The following is a 17,099-nucleotide window of genomic DNA, read 5'->3' as shown; positions in this document are numbered from 1 at the left end:
AATAGAGAGTCCAAATGAACATGGTGGAGCTTATTCTGGGTGTGACTAGGCCTACTGGTAATGTTAATATTGTCTGCACTTTCTGTTGAATATTTATGATGTGACCATGCACCACAAAACCAGCAAAGAATCACACAGCCCAATCTTATGTGAGGACTCAAAATAGGTGAAATGGGTTAGCCTTTTCAAGTCATTTTTTTTTTCCTGAGAGAACAATTCTCTGATGATTCTAAAGTTTTGGATCATAAAACAATGGGAAATTCTTATATTTATCATTTTTCAATCAATTTGAGGGAAATTTGTTAAACAAGAATTGACCAGGGAAGCTGAATTTAAAAGTATAGTAAAATATAAAGTATCTTTCTGCAATTTCATGTGAACTACATGTACATGTGCATGAGCGTTTTTGTGACACGTGTTTGTGTGATTGAATGTGTGTGTGTGTGTGTGTGTGTGCGTGTGTGTGCTTGTGTTGCATCTGTCCCATGTAAATATGTTACTATTATACTTATGTTAATATGTTTAAAACTTTATTATGTTTTGTTTTGTATGTTTATCCGGGACCCCTTTTTTACAAGCTCTGCTTCTTTTGGGGTCCCAAACCATTCATTATTCTTAGTGCTGTATCTTTTTGTAAAATGTCAAATGTTTAATGAATTGGTTAAATAAACTTGAACTTGAACTTGAACTTGATGTGATTAAGTATGTTGTAAAGATATCTATCAATTTCCTTTACAATTCTTGACACACTCTTTACTTTCAACTCTACTATCTCTCAAAAAAGATAATACTACATTGCATTTAAAGTTGGTGTAAGTCATGAATATAGATGATGATAATGATAATAATGATGATGATAATAATAATAATAATGATAATAATAACAACAGCAATACATAATGATGATGATGGTGCTAATCATTAATAATGTAGTGCCATATATACATAATAGCGCAAGGTACATAAAAGAAGTGAAAATGATATATTAATGTACTCAAAGAGTGTGCAATATACAGCTTAATCTGATGACCCTTTCATAGTGGTTGTTATTGAGTTTTATATCCTGTTCTCAGTCCCATTTAGTGTATAGAGCACTGCTAATTGAGATTAGTATTTAAGCACTTGAAATCTTTCCCTAAGCTTCAAAGCCTCTTTTCTCAAGACTTATACATGTATATTTTTGCAAAATGAGTACTTTTTTCATTATTAAAATGGGTTAGTAGAGTCTGTGAATATGTAAATAAATTGATAAATGTCACTTTAAATCTTAGAACAAAACAATGTACACTCTTTCAGAATTTGCTCATAACTAAAATGTCACTGGCATCTTTTTGATGATTTTGTGATGCAGGTCACATACATGTTTCCACAGTTTAATTTCATTTCCATAAGAGGCAGGGTGAATACTGTAAAAGTGGAAATATTTGCACATTTATTTATCGCTATCAGAAACCAGCGTGAAAATAAAAACACGCAAATATTTTTGCAGGTCATATGTTCCATTAATGCCTGTCTTGATTCAGAGGAATAAAAATGCACGAAATTCATCTTACCCAGCTAAGCGCAAAAAATTACTCATGTGAAAATATCCACTTTTGCAGTATTGCCATAACATCCTTGACGTGTTTAGAAAGTATGCATCAAGGTTCCCTAGAACTTTGTGGCATGTCTAAAAGAAAATGAAGAGCATAGTGAATGCAGTCACACATTTATGAGACTATCACACTCTAACAAATTGAGTATTTCAAACTATTTAGCACTTCTCTGACTTCACTCAACTTGTCATCCAGATCCATTTCATGCCTTTGTGCAACATGACCCGGAAATTGCGAATTCACCTACACTTCCATACGTTGATCATCTTCCTGTCTGTATGTTCGCATTTAAGCAGTCATGCACTCACCACTACCAAACCAATGACATCTTTTTTTTTCTCTCTATCTCTCTTCCTCCTCATTATTTCTGTGAAACTGTGTACATGCAAACGCTAATTGCATGGCCAGCTTTTGCCTAAGTGGTAGACTTCACAGTGATCATGCACTAAACTGAAACACTGTGCCCTTGTGGTTGTGGTCAAGAAGGCGCAACTTCCTTTGATTGCATTGCAACCTATGTTTCAATGGACTGGTAAATTACACCATGATGCCCTCTAATGTGGTTTCAATCTCCAACAAAGAAAGATCCTGGGTCTTTTGCTGGTACTGTTGTCAACGTGACAGTGATTTAGCCTGAAATTTTGTCGTGACGTCATTGAGCCATTGCCTTTTTCCAGATTATAACCAAATTGGAAATTCTGGGAATACAGTCTACATGCATATATTGTGTAGATTTATATTAATTCAAATTGTGACTTCATGGAGAAATTCTGCTATTTTGTATCGTGTCAAAAAAAGCATAGAAATGTTTATATTCATTTTCTTTTTTCTTGCCAGGAAACTCCTATTTAAAGTCTCTATCAAATAGATGAGAAGTTATGTATGTTGAAACATACATAGTCGGTCATAAATATTTTTGTATTTTTATGCAGTATAGTACACTTCCAACCGTCGGGTATATTGAGTACCTATACCTATGTCGTTGGTAGGTTTGGGCGATCGATTGGTTGGTCTATCGCTCACTTTGTTGCCAGACTTTGTCTCTCAAAACTACTTTTCAGATTATTGAGAGACTGACTTTAATTTGGCACATACATTGTATTTCTGCAATAGTGTAGAGATGAACAAGAGATTTTTCATGTCAGGAAATGTGTTGCCATAGGAATAGCTTGCATATAAACATTATATGCTAGTGTAGAGTAGGCTGACTCGTACTCCCTCAATTTTTGAATGTTTGAATTGAAATTTGGTACATGTGTCCTGTAGTATGTAGAATGGTGCGTTTAATTTTTCATAATGGTTGAGCAACATGTTGTCATGGCAACAGAATTTTCTGAGATAGACTTATATGAAGATATTGTAGGTTGACCAATGCCATCAGTTTTTAAGGATTTGACTGGACTTGACATGTAACATACTGTTTGCTGATGTGCAACACATCTTTTGCTGATGTTGCACAATGTGTTGACTAGCTATTGTTACAGCCTTTTTTTTTTCTCTTCTGCTTTTATTTATCCATCTAACTTGAGGGTCCCATATCGTACAAGCTTTGATTTTTAGTGGGACCCTCCATTTCCATTCCCATCCTTGATTAACTTGTACAATATAATGTATATTTAAAGATGTTAAATCACGTTTTTGCAATTATTACGAATATATGTTCTGCTGATACATCTACTTTCTCTGTTTATTTGATGGAAATGAAAATAAATTTGAATCTTTGAATCCATCTATCTGTCTCTGTATCTATTTGATATCCCAGGGGGCGGATAAAACTGAATCATATGCCATAATCTCGAAGGTGGAAGATGATTCGAATGCCCGCGACACTCTTCAGTGTGGTGACAGAATTTTATCGGTCAATGGGACTGCAGTGCATGTCATAACATCTGGACAGGTATGACATTACTGAAACAGACTACTGTAAGTGCTCAGTATTTAGCAAGTCTAATTTTTTCACAAATTAGGACTTCTTGACATTTTAACGAGTTGGTTGAGTTTGCAGTTGTGGAGTACAGAAATCGATGAAGAAATGTATCCCTTGAATCCATTCCTGTATTGCTCAACTACTGAATGATCACACAATATGTATGTCATTGCTTGAAAGTACTTTTTCATAATCAAGACACTATTCACCTCTCCAGAGAACAAAACAATTACCATCAGATAGTTGTCTATTAAAAAGCAAAGACAGTCAATCAAGATACTGCTGTACATTACTGTAAAATTTACCAAATTACTTGCTTTGAAAACTGACCCATTTTGCTGAAATGTACTGCAACTAAATGTGTTTTGTAATTTCAGAAACCAACAAAGAAAGTAACAACTGCGACCATCCTGAGGCAGCAGAGCAAATCTATGCCAGTTACTCTTGTGATTCAGAGTCCCAGGAGAATACTCCAGAGGAAAGTCAGAAGTGACTTTGCTGGAGCTGTGGTCCCTACTACAAAGGATCCCAGTCCTGTACTGATGCCGAAACATGTGGTTGATGATGATGCGCCAATGATGAGGTTGCCAAATCTGCGGTTGGTGATTTTGGGCAGTGCTGCTGATAGCACCGGAGAGCAGCTGGTGGGAACGGAAGCTTGGTCCCTCACAGAAGATGGTCTTATCTCAAGGAGATGCTCGGTGATGGTTCAGAAGCAGAACATGACTTACAGGTGGTTAGCGACCCATATGCCAACAAAAGAAGCCATACCAGAGGAGATGTTGTCTCTGAGCAGCACAGGGAACCCGAGAGAAAGGCACGAGTGTCAAGATGGCGGTGGTATCCCTAGCAGTGTCACACTGGAGATCATGGCAATTAAGAGTCTGCCACAGGCCCAGTATTGCAGCCAGGCATTGATGACTTCACACTGTCAATATATCATCCAGTTCGATGGACAGTCATTCCATGATCACCCTGCCAAATGCATGGGTGAGATTCAGGAGCAGTTGGATAAGATCCGAACTTATGCTGGAGAATCATGCCCCATTTACCTGGTGTCAACCTGGCAGGCAGATGCCTGCCTCACGGTTGATATGATTGAGGATATTGGAAGCCATGTGCAGCAGAGATTCAGTGTTGTCTGGTCCAAGCAACTGCAATACCATGGCAATTGTCCCTGCTTTGTGTTAAGACTTCCAAAGCAGTCAGCACCACCAATGTCTAGCATTGATATCTGTGAATTTTCAGCTGCAATATCTCCGCCTGGCCCGGGTGGATCTTCAGTGGTTTATTACAAACAGGCCTCAAATTCCACTGTGGCATCTTCCTCATCCTCATCCTCACTCCTGGCATCCATGGCATCATCATCAACTGGTTTCAGTGACCTCGGACCAGAAGCATTTGTTACTTTCCTCCAGGAGCACATTTCTGCCAATGCCTTCAGGCAGTCCTTCATCCACTCAAGGTATCCACGCAAGTTCCTCCGGTGCCGAGACCTGGTGCTTGGAATGAGAAGCAAGAGGCAGCGGTGTGTGATGACGGCCAACATCAAGCAGGTCTGTGGACTTGAGACTGATGAGGAACTAATGTCTCTCCTTGAATTCTTGCACCATCAAGGTGTTATCCTTTCTCCAGGTAGGACATTCTTCATCCTTCTGTATTATATTAAAACACCAAAACAAGAAACAAACAAAAAACACCAAATGAACAAATGCTTGACTGATGATTCATTGGTCCTGCAGTAATCCCACACAAATGAATAGAATGCTATAAAGATTTTACTTTGACAACTATGTTGTGAGGTCTTGTTCAATGAAACATACCTGCTTATGAGAATTGCACACAAAATGCCAATAATCTACACAAATATAGTGTGGGATTTTGAGACAATTATTTCATTCTAAGCTTTTATGTACTCTATCTCATTTTAAATCAGGAAGATTGTATGTTTGTTAGTATCATTATGTCAGTGTTTGTTTATTCCTTAGGCTAATTCTGTGCATTGAAAGCAATTGCAAAGAAGAGATGTCTGATCATTTGATGAACAGATTTTTCATGTCTTTTTGTCTACTTGCAATGCTTGTCTAATTGTTTGTTTTGTTTTACCTAAAAAATAAATGAAGAGAAAGATTATTTTTTACTGTTATTATTTTTGTGCTTTGGTGTTTATTGTTCCCTTAGATGTGTTACACCCAACATCAGTAGATTCCTGAAAATTTATCTCCACTGGAGTAGTTGCTTGTTTTTCACAGCTATCCCACTCCAGACTTTTATGTAATAGTTGTGGAGCAGCCATGTTGCATTTTTGTGTCATTTCCTCTCCATCTTTCCATTACCACAGGATGTAGAAGTGACAGTTCGCAGCCTTCATTTGTGGTGCTCAATCCTGAGGATACCATCAAGGCCTGTCAGAGTCTGCTGGAAATTCCCAGTGCCAGTTTCCAGGAGCCAAACCTCCGGCCAGACTGGACCTATCTGCGCACCAAGGCCGTCCTGACAGACACCCTGTGTAGGCACCTCCTGGGCGTGGACTCCGACGCCGAGTGCCTCATTGCGTCCCTCCAGTGGCTAAACCTGATCTTCACCAGCGAGGAACTCAGGTTTGGTGGTCCGGTGTATACTGTGAGGCAAAACAGTGAGAAGATGGCCCATTTTGTGCCTCACCTCATCAACACCCGTCGACACAGTGATGATGCGCTGCGAGACATCCCTCACAATGACTCTGTGCTGCTGGCAGACTTTCAGGGCCACTGCCCCCACGGTGCTTTTACAAAGATCATGCTGAAGTTGTGTAGAGTGGCCAATTTGAGGAATGGGTCCTGCGAAGTAAAGAGCAAAACTTCCTGGACTTTCCACATCGGGGGTGACTACTCTTTAAATGTCAACTTGGATCCATATGGATGTCTGATCAGCTTTGCAGTGATGTAAGTTCTGAATGATTTCCCGCTTGAATTTGATGACTAGGCCTTGTTATCTATTTGGCTTTCATCCTCAAAAAGTGGTGCCGGAGGCATTATGTTTTCGGGTTGTCCGTCCGTCCTTCCGTCCGTCCGTAATTAATTTTGTGGACAACGTAACTAAAAAACCTTTTGAGGTATCCTAATGAAACTTGGCATGTATGTGTATTAGGGGGTGAAGTTGTGCCTATCAACTTTTGGGTGCACATGCTGAAGGTCAAAGGTCAAGGTCAAATCCGTAAAATTTCACTATTTCCACCATATCTGTGCAATGCCTGAAGATATTTTCTTGAAACTTAGTGTATACATGTATTACCCAATTAAGATTCTCTGACAAAAGTTTGGGGTCATGAGGTCAAAGGTCAAAAGGTCAAGTAAAAATATTAAAACTTCACTTTTTTCTCCGTACCTTGGAAATTGTTCAAGGTATCTTCATGGAACATATACATGTACTGACTGGCAGTGATTATCTAGAGAATTTAGGGTTCATGGGGTCAAAGGTCAGGGGTCAAAGATTAAGGACAACACTTCAAAATTTCCTATTTTTCATATTTGTGCAATGCCAGCAGGATTATTTTTTTTTACACTTGGTGTATGCATGTATAACCTAATGGAGATTCTCTGGAAACTTTCTTTTTTTTTCTTTTTTTGTGTGCCTCAAAGGTCAAAAGGTCAAAGATCAAGGGAAAGTGCTGAACTAACTTTTTCCTCCATATCTCGGAAGTGGCTCAAGTTATCTTGAAACTTACTACATATTTATGCATGTTCTGCCTGACAGTGATTATCCTATGAATTTTAGGGTCAAAGGCCAGATGAAAATGGTAACAATGTACTTTTCAATACGGAAATTGCACTTTTTCCTCCATACCTTGAAAATTACTCAATGCCTCAATGCATAAACTTATGAATAGGACAAAGTCAAGTGAAAGTCCTTAAATCCCCAAACACATGCTCTCCTATTCTTCCAATTAAACCTAGGTCAAGGAAGGTGAACATTCAACACATTTGTGACAAACTTGTCATTTTGATATTTTGCCACTTTTGTGAAAATGTAATCACACATTGTCCACATGTACTATAGACCTATTAGGAGAATCATGCATTATGGCGGAGGCATACCAGTTGCCTTAGCAACATTTCCAGTCTATCCTGAAAGCTGTGTGACATCAAACAAGTGATATTACTCTTTTTGTGACCCCAGTATTTAAGTGCTTAATGTAGCCTATAATTTTGTTTGATAGCACTGGCACACACACACACACACACACGCACCTCCACACATGCACAACACATACATGCACATGCACCTACGTACATGGATATTTATTACCCAGTATACACATATATATAACCATATATTTTTTGTACACTTTGATCGCACAAATTAAAGATAGCAGACATTCATTCATCAAACCATTATTTTCATAAACATGTAGCATTTAGATGGAATAGTGGGCATGTAGTCTACATTGTAGTCTGTGAATTCCTGGCTGTCGTCGAACAATAGAAGAAAAGATGGCTAGATCTACTATGTTCATGTCCTCCTGTAACAAATGATTTCATCACTGACTCAGCTGCCCATGTAGCTGAATCCTTCACCAACACAAATCACCTGTGTTGTTGTTGTGTTTTTGTTCAAGCAGGTGCAGTATGAGCTTTGCTGAGCAGAATGTGCTGCGCGACATCTATACTGCCATTCAAGAGGTTGTGACCCCTGGAGGAAGTTTCATCTTGGGACCAGTCTGCCCACTATATCCTCAGTGCAGGGTGAGGACCATATCACATTTCTTTTTTTTTTCTTACTTTTTTTTTGTTTCTTCCTTCCTCCTTCAGTTTATCTTGTCATTTCCTTTTTTTGGTGCAGTCTTCCTTACATAGGTTCTTATGGTGAGAATATTGCAGTGGTTTTGTGCAAGCCAGAATGTATGCAGTAGAGAGTGAGGGACTATCGTTACTTCCTGTAAAAGCATGCTTGAAAACAAATCTTTTGATTGTCATCAATGGCATATATGTCTGGCGCATCAGACATATAAATCATGAATGTGTCTCATCTACACCGTATGGAATATTCTGAAGCTCTTGTCGTGTTGTGTTTATATAAAACACAGATAGACAGAGAAAGAGAGAGAGAGAGAACAAAAATAATTCTACTCTCTTGAAACAGGAAAGGACATTGATATTAAAGTCAATAAATCAACATAGATACACCAAGTTCATCGTTCAAATAATTGTGGGTCATACATGATTTGAGGAAAACTGATCCGGTTTGCTTTGCAGAATCTTTTTGGAAAAAGTGTATCAATCAATCCTTCTATCGCTGTGATGTTTTACAAATTTACTCCAAGAATTTCTTTAGCATAGACATCTATAGGAGCTTAATTTGGTTCTCAAATCGTAATTGATTTACTATACAACCCTCCTTGATTTAGGCAACTTAGAATAGGTATAGGGTGACAGTCATGCTATCTTGTAGCTGCATAATGCATGAAACATTTTCTTTTTTGATCATACTGTGCTTGCTATCATGCAAACATTGGAGCTGCCAACATAAATAATATGTCATAAAGGCATTTAGCAACACAAAAATATTTCCCAGACCATGTAAAGTGTAAGCTGCGACATCAGTACTAGCCTGCAGATATGGCAGTATATAATAGAAAGGAGTTTATTCTGAGAAATGAAAGAATCTGTGACTTTAGATAATTACCATTGTTTAAATCAGATTATGAATCTCTGTGATAAAACCATGATACATGTAGCTTGATACAGCCTTGACTTTGTCTCTGGAATATATTGTGTATAAATGCCACTCCTACAGCTAGGAGATCAGAGAATGGTTTTTGATGTACCTGTTTTTGTACATATTGATGTGTTAAGTGTGCATATGTGAACTATATCAATTCAAGGTTTACACTCATGTTTTTCCATACCTTTCTCAAAATAGCATGCATGCCTAAAATTCTTGTGAAATCTACTTCTGCTTGAAGGAAATATCTTCCTGCTGAATTTTTACTAAACCCACTTGAGGTGGCATCAGAGTCCAAGTTAAAATTTAAGAGGTGCTTTCAAGTATGCAAAAATATGTGACCCGCTACAACAAAAGGATCCGATAGTTGGGGAAGGACAAATTCTGAAATTGGCATGACATTATTCCCGTACTCTTCTACTTTAATTTCATATATAGCACAACTCATAAAAGTACTCGGTTGCAGAGATATCGATGATTTTATTAGTGCATGTCAAGTGGTTGTGGAAATCAGAGTTTCCAGAAAAATACCTTCAAAGTTTTCCTTCCCACTCTGTCATGATCAAGGGGAGGTGAGACAGTTTTCACCGCTTGACAATAGAAGGTATGCTCATAGCGACCTCCGCGATGTTCATTCAAGCTTAGCGCCAGCGGTCTACGCATGACCAATCAGTAATCAGGATGCGACGCACTGACCAATAAGATCGCTCCCTTGTTGCTAGGGGCGGAGTCTAGCTGCATCGCTAAATCCAAATCTTCGGACATGATTCTGTTACGTTGAAAGCTGGAAAATCATGGCCCAGAAAAAAGCTGATTTCTTTCCTTTCCTTTGCTCATATAGCTTCGAAATTTCGGCAGATGACAGACAAAACATTAGACTACAAAATTATTCCAAAAACAGAAATCCGATTGTTTTGACCAATTTTAATGATGTGACTTCAAACTCAATTTTCTCAGCTCAGCCGTCAGCGACTTTAGGACCCTTTTGTTGTAGCGGGTCACATATTCACACGAAACAATCAATGTAGTATGATCATTTTTTTATTCGATTACATCAGGAGTCATCTTACAAAATGAAAATCATGAACAAGAAGAAATTTCTGTGTCCACTAAATGTAGTTGCACAAACTGCATTGACCGCTGTTACAGTCAGATCTTCTGACAATGCCACGTGTATGCTGTGAGATTTGTTTTCTTGTCTGTTATGAAATGTGTACTTTTTCTGATGAACTACAGACAGAGACCACGCACCTGGCCAACCCTCATGTGATCGATCTAAAAGGAGGGAGAGTTGACTGCCCTCTGATGTGTAGGAATGAAAATTTGCGAAAGCACTCTTCTGTAAAGAAATGGATCATCCCTGAGGTAAGATGGTTGAGCACAGTGCTTTTTAGAGCCATCTTTTGTAAGCCTGAGAGGCATCAAACAAAAAAGATGACGAAGAAGAATAATAAATAGAGGAAGACAAAGATGTAAAGAAATAAGTGTATCGTACATAGAGTGTACTTGATTACAGGACTTTTTTTCACTTTACACAGAATATTCAGGACAACAGGAGTAAAGGAATTTAATTACAACCAAGGAAGTATTTCTGTTGCAGTGGGAGATCCAGGGGGGTAGAAGGAGCACCCCCCTTTTTATTTTTCAGAAAATAAAAGAAATAAAACGAAAAAAAATTAAAGGGGGCACCTGCACCCCCTTTCATTTTCAATTGTAGCAGCACCAGAAAATTGGGTTGAAGCCTTTTTAAAAATTTTTGGTGTGTCAGCTGATGAAACCCGGAAGTGGCGCGAGAAACTAAAAAAATTGTGCAGGGGGAGCCTTTTTTAAAAAATCTTTGCTTGTTAGCTGATTAAACCAGGAAGTGGCACCACCGCACCAGAATTATTTTTTGCACCCCCCCCCCTTCATGTACAGAATTCCTGGATCCACTCCTCTGTTGTGTATTATATGTGTCACTGCAAGCAGCTACTTTCTTGAATCCTGTGAGGCATCAATCAAGAAAAGATGATTGAGAAGATTTAAGGATGAGAAGGATGTGAAGAAATAAGGGCCAAGTCAGATAGTGTTCTTGATTACAGGACATTTTATTTGTTTTTTTTTTTCTAGACAGACTATTCAGGGCAACAGGAGTGAAGAGAATGATCAAATTACAACCAAAGAAGTATATCTGTTGTAAATTGTGAGCATCATACACTGCAAGCAGCTGTTTTCTTGCATCCTCTGTGAACTTTCAATGTGTGCCTGTGAATTTTCTGCAAATTGTTTAATAAAGCACTCTTGCCACACCATTGTCCATGCATTATGTTCTTGTCTCAGCTCCAAGACAAAATCACTGGATCTGCATACCTGTATGTCTAGAAATATGATTCCATGTCATCTCTCTTCCTCCATTACCTCTGTGTGACCCCCTTTTGACACCCCCTTCAGACCAGAGAGATCCAGATGGGTTTCCCCTCTCAGCAAAGGGCCATCCTCCGATGGGACACACCCATCAGCATGCTCCCCGAGGATGTCTTCCAGTTTATCTGTGATGAGCTGAACACACACTCACCTTTGCACCATGACTGGAGAGGACTAGCAAGTGAGTTTGATAACGATAATAATAGTATACAAATATTTAATGTTTATGGTTGCCATGGTTACAAATATTACATGGGCATGCAAGTTTAACCATTCTATTCAACATCATGAAGTGGAGCTGAATTTTTTGCCAAAAAGGTCAAAGGTCAAGTGAAAGTGCTAAATTTCACTTCTTCCTCCATATCTCAAAAGTGGCTCAAGGTATCATGAAATTAATTTCATATTTATGCATGTTCTGACTGACAGTGATTCTCTTGAGAATTTTGGGTAAAAGGGTAAAAAGTCAATGGTCAAAGGGCAGGTTAAAATGCTAGAATTTTACTATTTAATACTGCAGTTACACTTTTTCTACAAACCTTGGAAATTAATACTCAATCCATAAACTTATAAAAGGGTCAAAGTCAAGTAAAAATCCTCAAATATCAAAATACCACCTCTCCTATACAGCATAGCCATTTTCCCAATTAAACATACATTGTAGTTCAATACAACGGAAGATTCAACTCATTTGTGACAAGTATGTCAGTTCAAAATTTTGCCGATTGTGTGAAACCATGATCACACATTGTCAAAAAGTACACCTATTGGGAGAACCATACACTATGGCGGAGGCATACCAGTTGCCATAGTGACATTTCTAGTTATAGTATGAAAATAGTGCTATTAATTCTATCGTGGAACATATGCACCAGATAAAGTGTTCGTACATTTGAATGTCATTTTGCTTTAAGTGTAATTTCAGCAATACCTCCTGTTTTTTTTTTGTTCCCCGCACAAAAATTCTTTGCTTTTCCAGTAAAATGTGCACTATTCCAGTATTCCTCGAAAAATGTTTTGTACCTGCAGGTGTCCTGGGCTACACGTTCAAAGAAGTGGAGCGCTTTGAGACTGCGTCAGTCATACACTACAACCCCTGTCGGCATCTGTTGCGGGACTGGGCGAGCCGAGACTCTTCATCAAACCTTGGCAGTCTACGGCAGGCTCTTGCCCTCCCGATGCTAAAACGCTTGGATATCCTCCACCAGCTAGGGGAACGCTGGCATATCATTGACACTCACTGAGTATCAAGATGGTACCATGTGGCATCATTCTGCTCTCTCATTTTTGCACCAATGACATTGATAGAGCATTGATAGGTGAGATGGTTCAGTAGGTATATGGCATGTTTGCCTTGCAGTCACCTAGCCCGGGTTCAAGTCCCATGGAGTCTAGCTGAGATATGTTGTGTTTAGTCATGTTGTCCCCTCTGTTAACCCGTTGAGAAGGAGTCCCGAGTATGCTCGGGCAACTATCTATAAGAAATGCGTGTTGTAGCAAAATCAGCCCGCCCTCAATGGGTTAAGAGGTAAAAACACTCTGTCCCTCACATAGGACATTAAATGGGTAGCCCCTGTGTGTGAGGGAGTCACAGCTAAAAGATATATCACTAACTTCCCAGCAAAGAGCAAGGTGCACAATCTGGTGAAACGGTCCACCCCACAGACCCACACCACAAAAAGGCCAATGATGCCAACCCCCCTGTAGATTGCCTGATGTGGCTAACAACATTCAGCAAAGAGTATCAACTGAACACCTTGTGCCATAGTAAGATGAAGAAGAAGAATGACATGGGCTACCCTCTATGTGCCTTATGAACATTTATATGTCATAATTTTAGGATTGTTCTTGCCATATCCATTGCCAATCTACTCTTTGTTTACTACTCCTCAGCCTGCTGCTGGTACAGTGTGTCAGTGCTCAGTGTTGAAAGTTCTCACACAAATATCAATTACATGGGCTGCATGAGAAACTATTGCTGGAAGTAGTTAAGGACTGTTTTGTGTAAAAAACTCTTTTGACTATACTAGAGAAAATTTATCCCCATGTTGATATCAAACAGACATTGTTACTATGCCATTTGAAAAATATTGATATTTTGCAGCTGATTAAAAAATGTCAAACATTGATATAAGTAGTTTCATGATGTAACATAGGATATAATGTGTATGTACAAAGATGTTTCTTTGAATGTATATTGAAAAATGTAAATAGTTACTGTAAAGGGAATTTACTTTGGTTAATTGTACAGACAAAACATATTAATTTACATACTTTTGTACAGTTGATAGCAGCAGTGGTGTAAGTGGAGGTAAATCATGTATCTGATAATGTTCTATTTGCCCTGTGCATTCAGCTCAATAATTCTATGGTGTAAGTGACTATTCCTATGCAAGCTGGTCTTGCTTAATCAGTTTAGATATTCTTGTCACAAAGAAAAAAAAAATCAAAACAATCACACATAACAAACAAAATGTCCAGTAAATAATATGATGGTACATGTACATATGTGACCGTGCACCTCAAAACGAACATAAAGTCGCACACACTGATTTTGCGTGAGGACTGAAAATGAGTGAAATGGGTCAACCTAGCCGAACTTGACTTTTCATTTTTTTTCTGAAAGAGCAGGTCTTCTTTAACATTATGCTAAAATTTGATATCATAAAACGGGCAGGAAAGTGTGTTTTTTAGCAGTTTATCTCAAACATTTTTGGTATCTAGTGTGATTAGGTGTGTCTTTAGAATCCCTTTTTCATTTCTGAAAAACCTTGTCCACACTCTAAACTTTCAACTCTAATAACTTTTGAAAGAATAGAGCTACTGCTTTGAAAGTTGGCATTAATTATGGACAGAAAGTGTTAATGAGGCATGCTTAATTTCAGTTTAATCTGATAATCCCTTCATTGTTGTTACTCGGGTGGTTTACTTCCTGTTTTTTGTCCCATTCATCACACAGCCAGCACGGTTTGGTAAAGATTAAGCGCTTGAATAGACACTGTACTTCAGGGCCTCTTTTCTCAGTTCACACTTTTCCTGAGTCTGTGCTTTCTTTCCAATATTTAGATAGGTTAGGAGAGTCCATTTGAGTTGAGTTATACATCATTTTAAAGCTTAAAGTCTGCTCTTTGAGAAAATGGTCTTAACTAGAAATTCATGTCTGGCGACTTTTTGTTTGTTTTGAGGTGCAGGGTCACATATATGATGTAATTCTAGCAGACAAGGTCTGATTATGTTACAATTTTACACACTTGATTCCTTATTTAGTTGCTGTAACTTTTTGTATCATGTACATCGTATGTGAAACTTCTTCCGTGATGCTGGTGATATCTATCATGTCAAAACATTATGGCGAGGATGACAAGAAACTTATCTTTTTCGTTTTTGAAGGTAACTTGTCACAAGTGATTTATTTGCCTTGCAAGTAGAGCTGTATTGGCTGGTCATTTATATGTATGAGTAACTGATCCTTTGTTGTGTTTTCCACGTAAAAGTTGGTTGGTAGGAACACAATTCATTAGTGGGCTTTGATTCATATACAGTATGCAGAAAACCACAAAGTAAAGAGGAAGTGAGATAATTCATATACCACTTTTCAAAACAAGAATCCTCACAAAACAAACACAATTTTCTCTCCCTTTCCTGCTCCTCCAGCAATATTGTGTGTTTAAAAGACCGTACAGACGCGACTTTTGTGTCTTGGTTGTTCCTGGTAATGACATCATATTTGTTTATCGTCTGGAGGATGCGACATTTATCTGTTTGTCTGCCTTAGACCAATATGAGTAACTCCCAAGTGGTTTTGCCAGTCGCTAGGTAACAGGGAAGTGTTTACTCCTTGTTGTCAATTCATGTATTTATGTTTTCGACACCCTGGATGACTTCAACTGAGGTCAAAACATTGTTTGTATCTCTGTTTTTCCAAAAGGGCCTGTTCTTTGGCATGTAAAATACACAAGCCTATCAAACATACAACATACAACATAGTAAAAATACCAGTAAACAAATATATGACTGCCAGTGAAAATAATGTAGAAAAATGAAAAAACAAACAAACAAACAAACAAACAAACAAACAAACAAACAGCAAATTAAGTGTGTAATGAATATAAGGTGAATTAACAAAAGACATCCTTCTGTAAACATTGATTGTAAAGACTAACTTCTAGCCTAGGAGGTTCTGCATAAATGGTAGCACAGTGAATGTATGAGCGAGTGTTTGGCTCTTGCACATGTAATTTTTAGTAGGAAGGTAGTGTGTACCACAAAATGGCTTTATCATGCTGAAAACAACTCACAGCATTTCTAGTTCTATTCCTCTGACTGGATACTTTCATTGCGAGTACATAAGCTCAGTAGATTATGGTATGTTGCCTTTTCCTTTGCCTCACCAATGTGATTGAATATCTGCCACCTGTTTGCCACTGAATAGTAAAATGCCCACTCCCCCTGATGTGTCAAAGAACACACGCTGCTGATTCATCAATCTCCTGACCTTTTGACCCCAGGTCACCCCAGGTGAAAGTGTTCCTGATTATACAGTCCGACCTCTCCTATCTGGCCTCCCTTTATCCGGATCTCTCTATTATCAGGATGCGATCTCAGCATGGTTTTTTTTTTTTTCAATCTAATAATTACGGGGAATGGGGGGAATTCAAACTCAGACAAAATTTCTACACAAACTCACATAAATTACATATTATTCCCAACATAATTAACATACATTCACATCTAATTTTCATCTAAATAACATGCATTCAGACATTCACTACCCCTAAATCACTGCAGGAACATGAAAAGAAAGCTTTTCATTAAATCAGGGCACAGGTACAGGCGATGGTTCATTGAGCACATTATCAGAGAATTCTGAATGCAGACCAGCTGACGATGATGTCATATGTTCACTCAAAATTGATACCTGCATTATGTAGGTATCATTGGGTAGACAGCTGCTCATATCAAATATTGAGTCTTATTTATCAGGCTAAATTCTTTATCCAGATGAGCGCTGCCTGCCTCTCCATCCTGACATGTCCGCGTAGGAGACGTCGTACTGCATGTTTGCGTGTGTGCGTGTGCATATGTGTGTGTGTCTTTGTGTTCAGCTTGAATGGAGAGTGACATCATAGCACAGAGTGTACATTGACCATCTAAATTCTTGGCTATTGTGCTGTATGGCACGGAGTACAGTATATTCTGAGTGGAAGAAAATCTCTTAAACTGATAAAATACGTGCAGGGCATTTGATTTTTGTCTTGTAAGTTTACAGTCTTAGAAAACTTACGTAATCCAGGAGTTAGTCTTGGCAGGGCCCTTCAGCATATAGATGGGTTTGAATCCTAAGCCAAGAGGGATCCGATGATCAGCCTCTGGGTAGAACCAGCAGTGTGCCCCCTTTAATTGGTTCACAAACTTCTCTTGGTCCAGAAATGATACTGATAGAGGAGAAAGTGCTGTAGAATTCAACATGTAAG

The 17,099-nt window shown here is 38.5% G+C and overlaps 1 protein-coding gene across 1 annotated transcript; it reads left to right on the top strand.

The window, feature by feature from the left end:
- Positions 1–4,033: 4,033 nt before the first annotated feature.
- LOC139724862 (uncharacterized) lies at positions 4,034–13,818 on the top strand. The gene is made up of 6 exons (XM_071635988.1): positions 4,034–5,157; positions 5,864–6,446; positions 8,123–8,246; positions 10,462–10,590; positions 11,656–11,809; positions 12,655–13,818. Exons 1-6 carry the CDS (start codon positions 4,065–4,067, stop codon positions 12,867–12,869), a joined length of 2,298 nt encoding a protein of 765 aa, XP_071492089.1. The 5' UTR covers positions 4,034–4,064; the 3' UTR covers positions 12,870–13,818.
- The last annotated feature ends 3,281 nt before the right edge of the window (positions 13,819–17,099 follow it).

The sequence above is a fragment of the Diadema antillarum genome, unplaced genomic scaffold (genome assembly GCF_040938485.1).
Source record: "Diadema antillarum isolate AM-2024a unplaced genomic scaffold, OU_Dant_1.0 seq00000002_RagTag, whole genome shotgun sequence".
NCBI classification, from domain to species: domain Eukaryota; kingdom Metazoa; phylum Echinodermata; class Echinoidea; order Diadematoida; family Diadematidae; genus Diadema; species Diadema antillarum.
This window is presented reverse-complemented; position numbering and strand designations above follow the sequence as displayed.

What these genes read in the sequence shown, in the direction of transcription:
- LOC139724862 (XM_071635988.1), top strand. Translation starts at nt 4,065, where the DNA reads ATGCCGAAACATGTGGTTGATGATGATGCGCCAATGATGAGGTTGCCA. An exon ending in CTGATCAGCTTTGCAGTGAT is followed by an intron (nt 6,447 to 8,122) that starts GTAAGTTCTGAA and finishes TTGTTCAAGCAG; the next exon opens with GTGCAGTATGAGCTTTGCTG. An exon ending in CACTATATCCTCAGTGCAGG is followed by an intron (nt 8,247 to 10,461) that starts GTGAGGACCATA and finishes GATGAACTACAG; the next exon opens with ACAGAGACCACGCACCTGGC.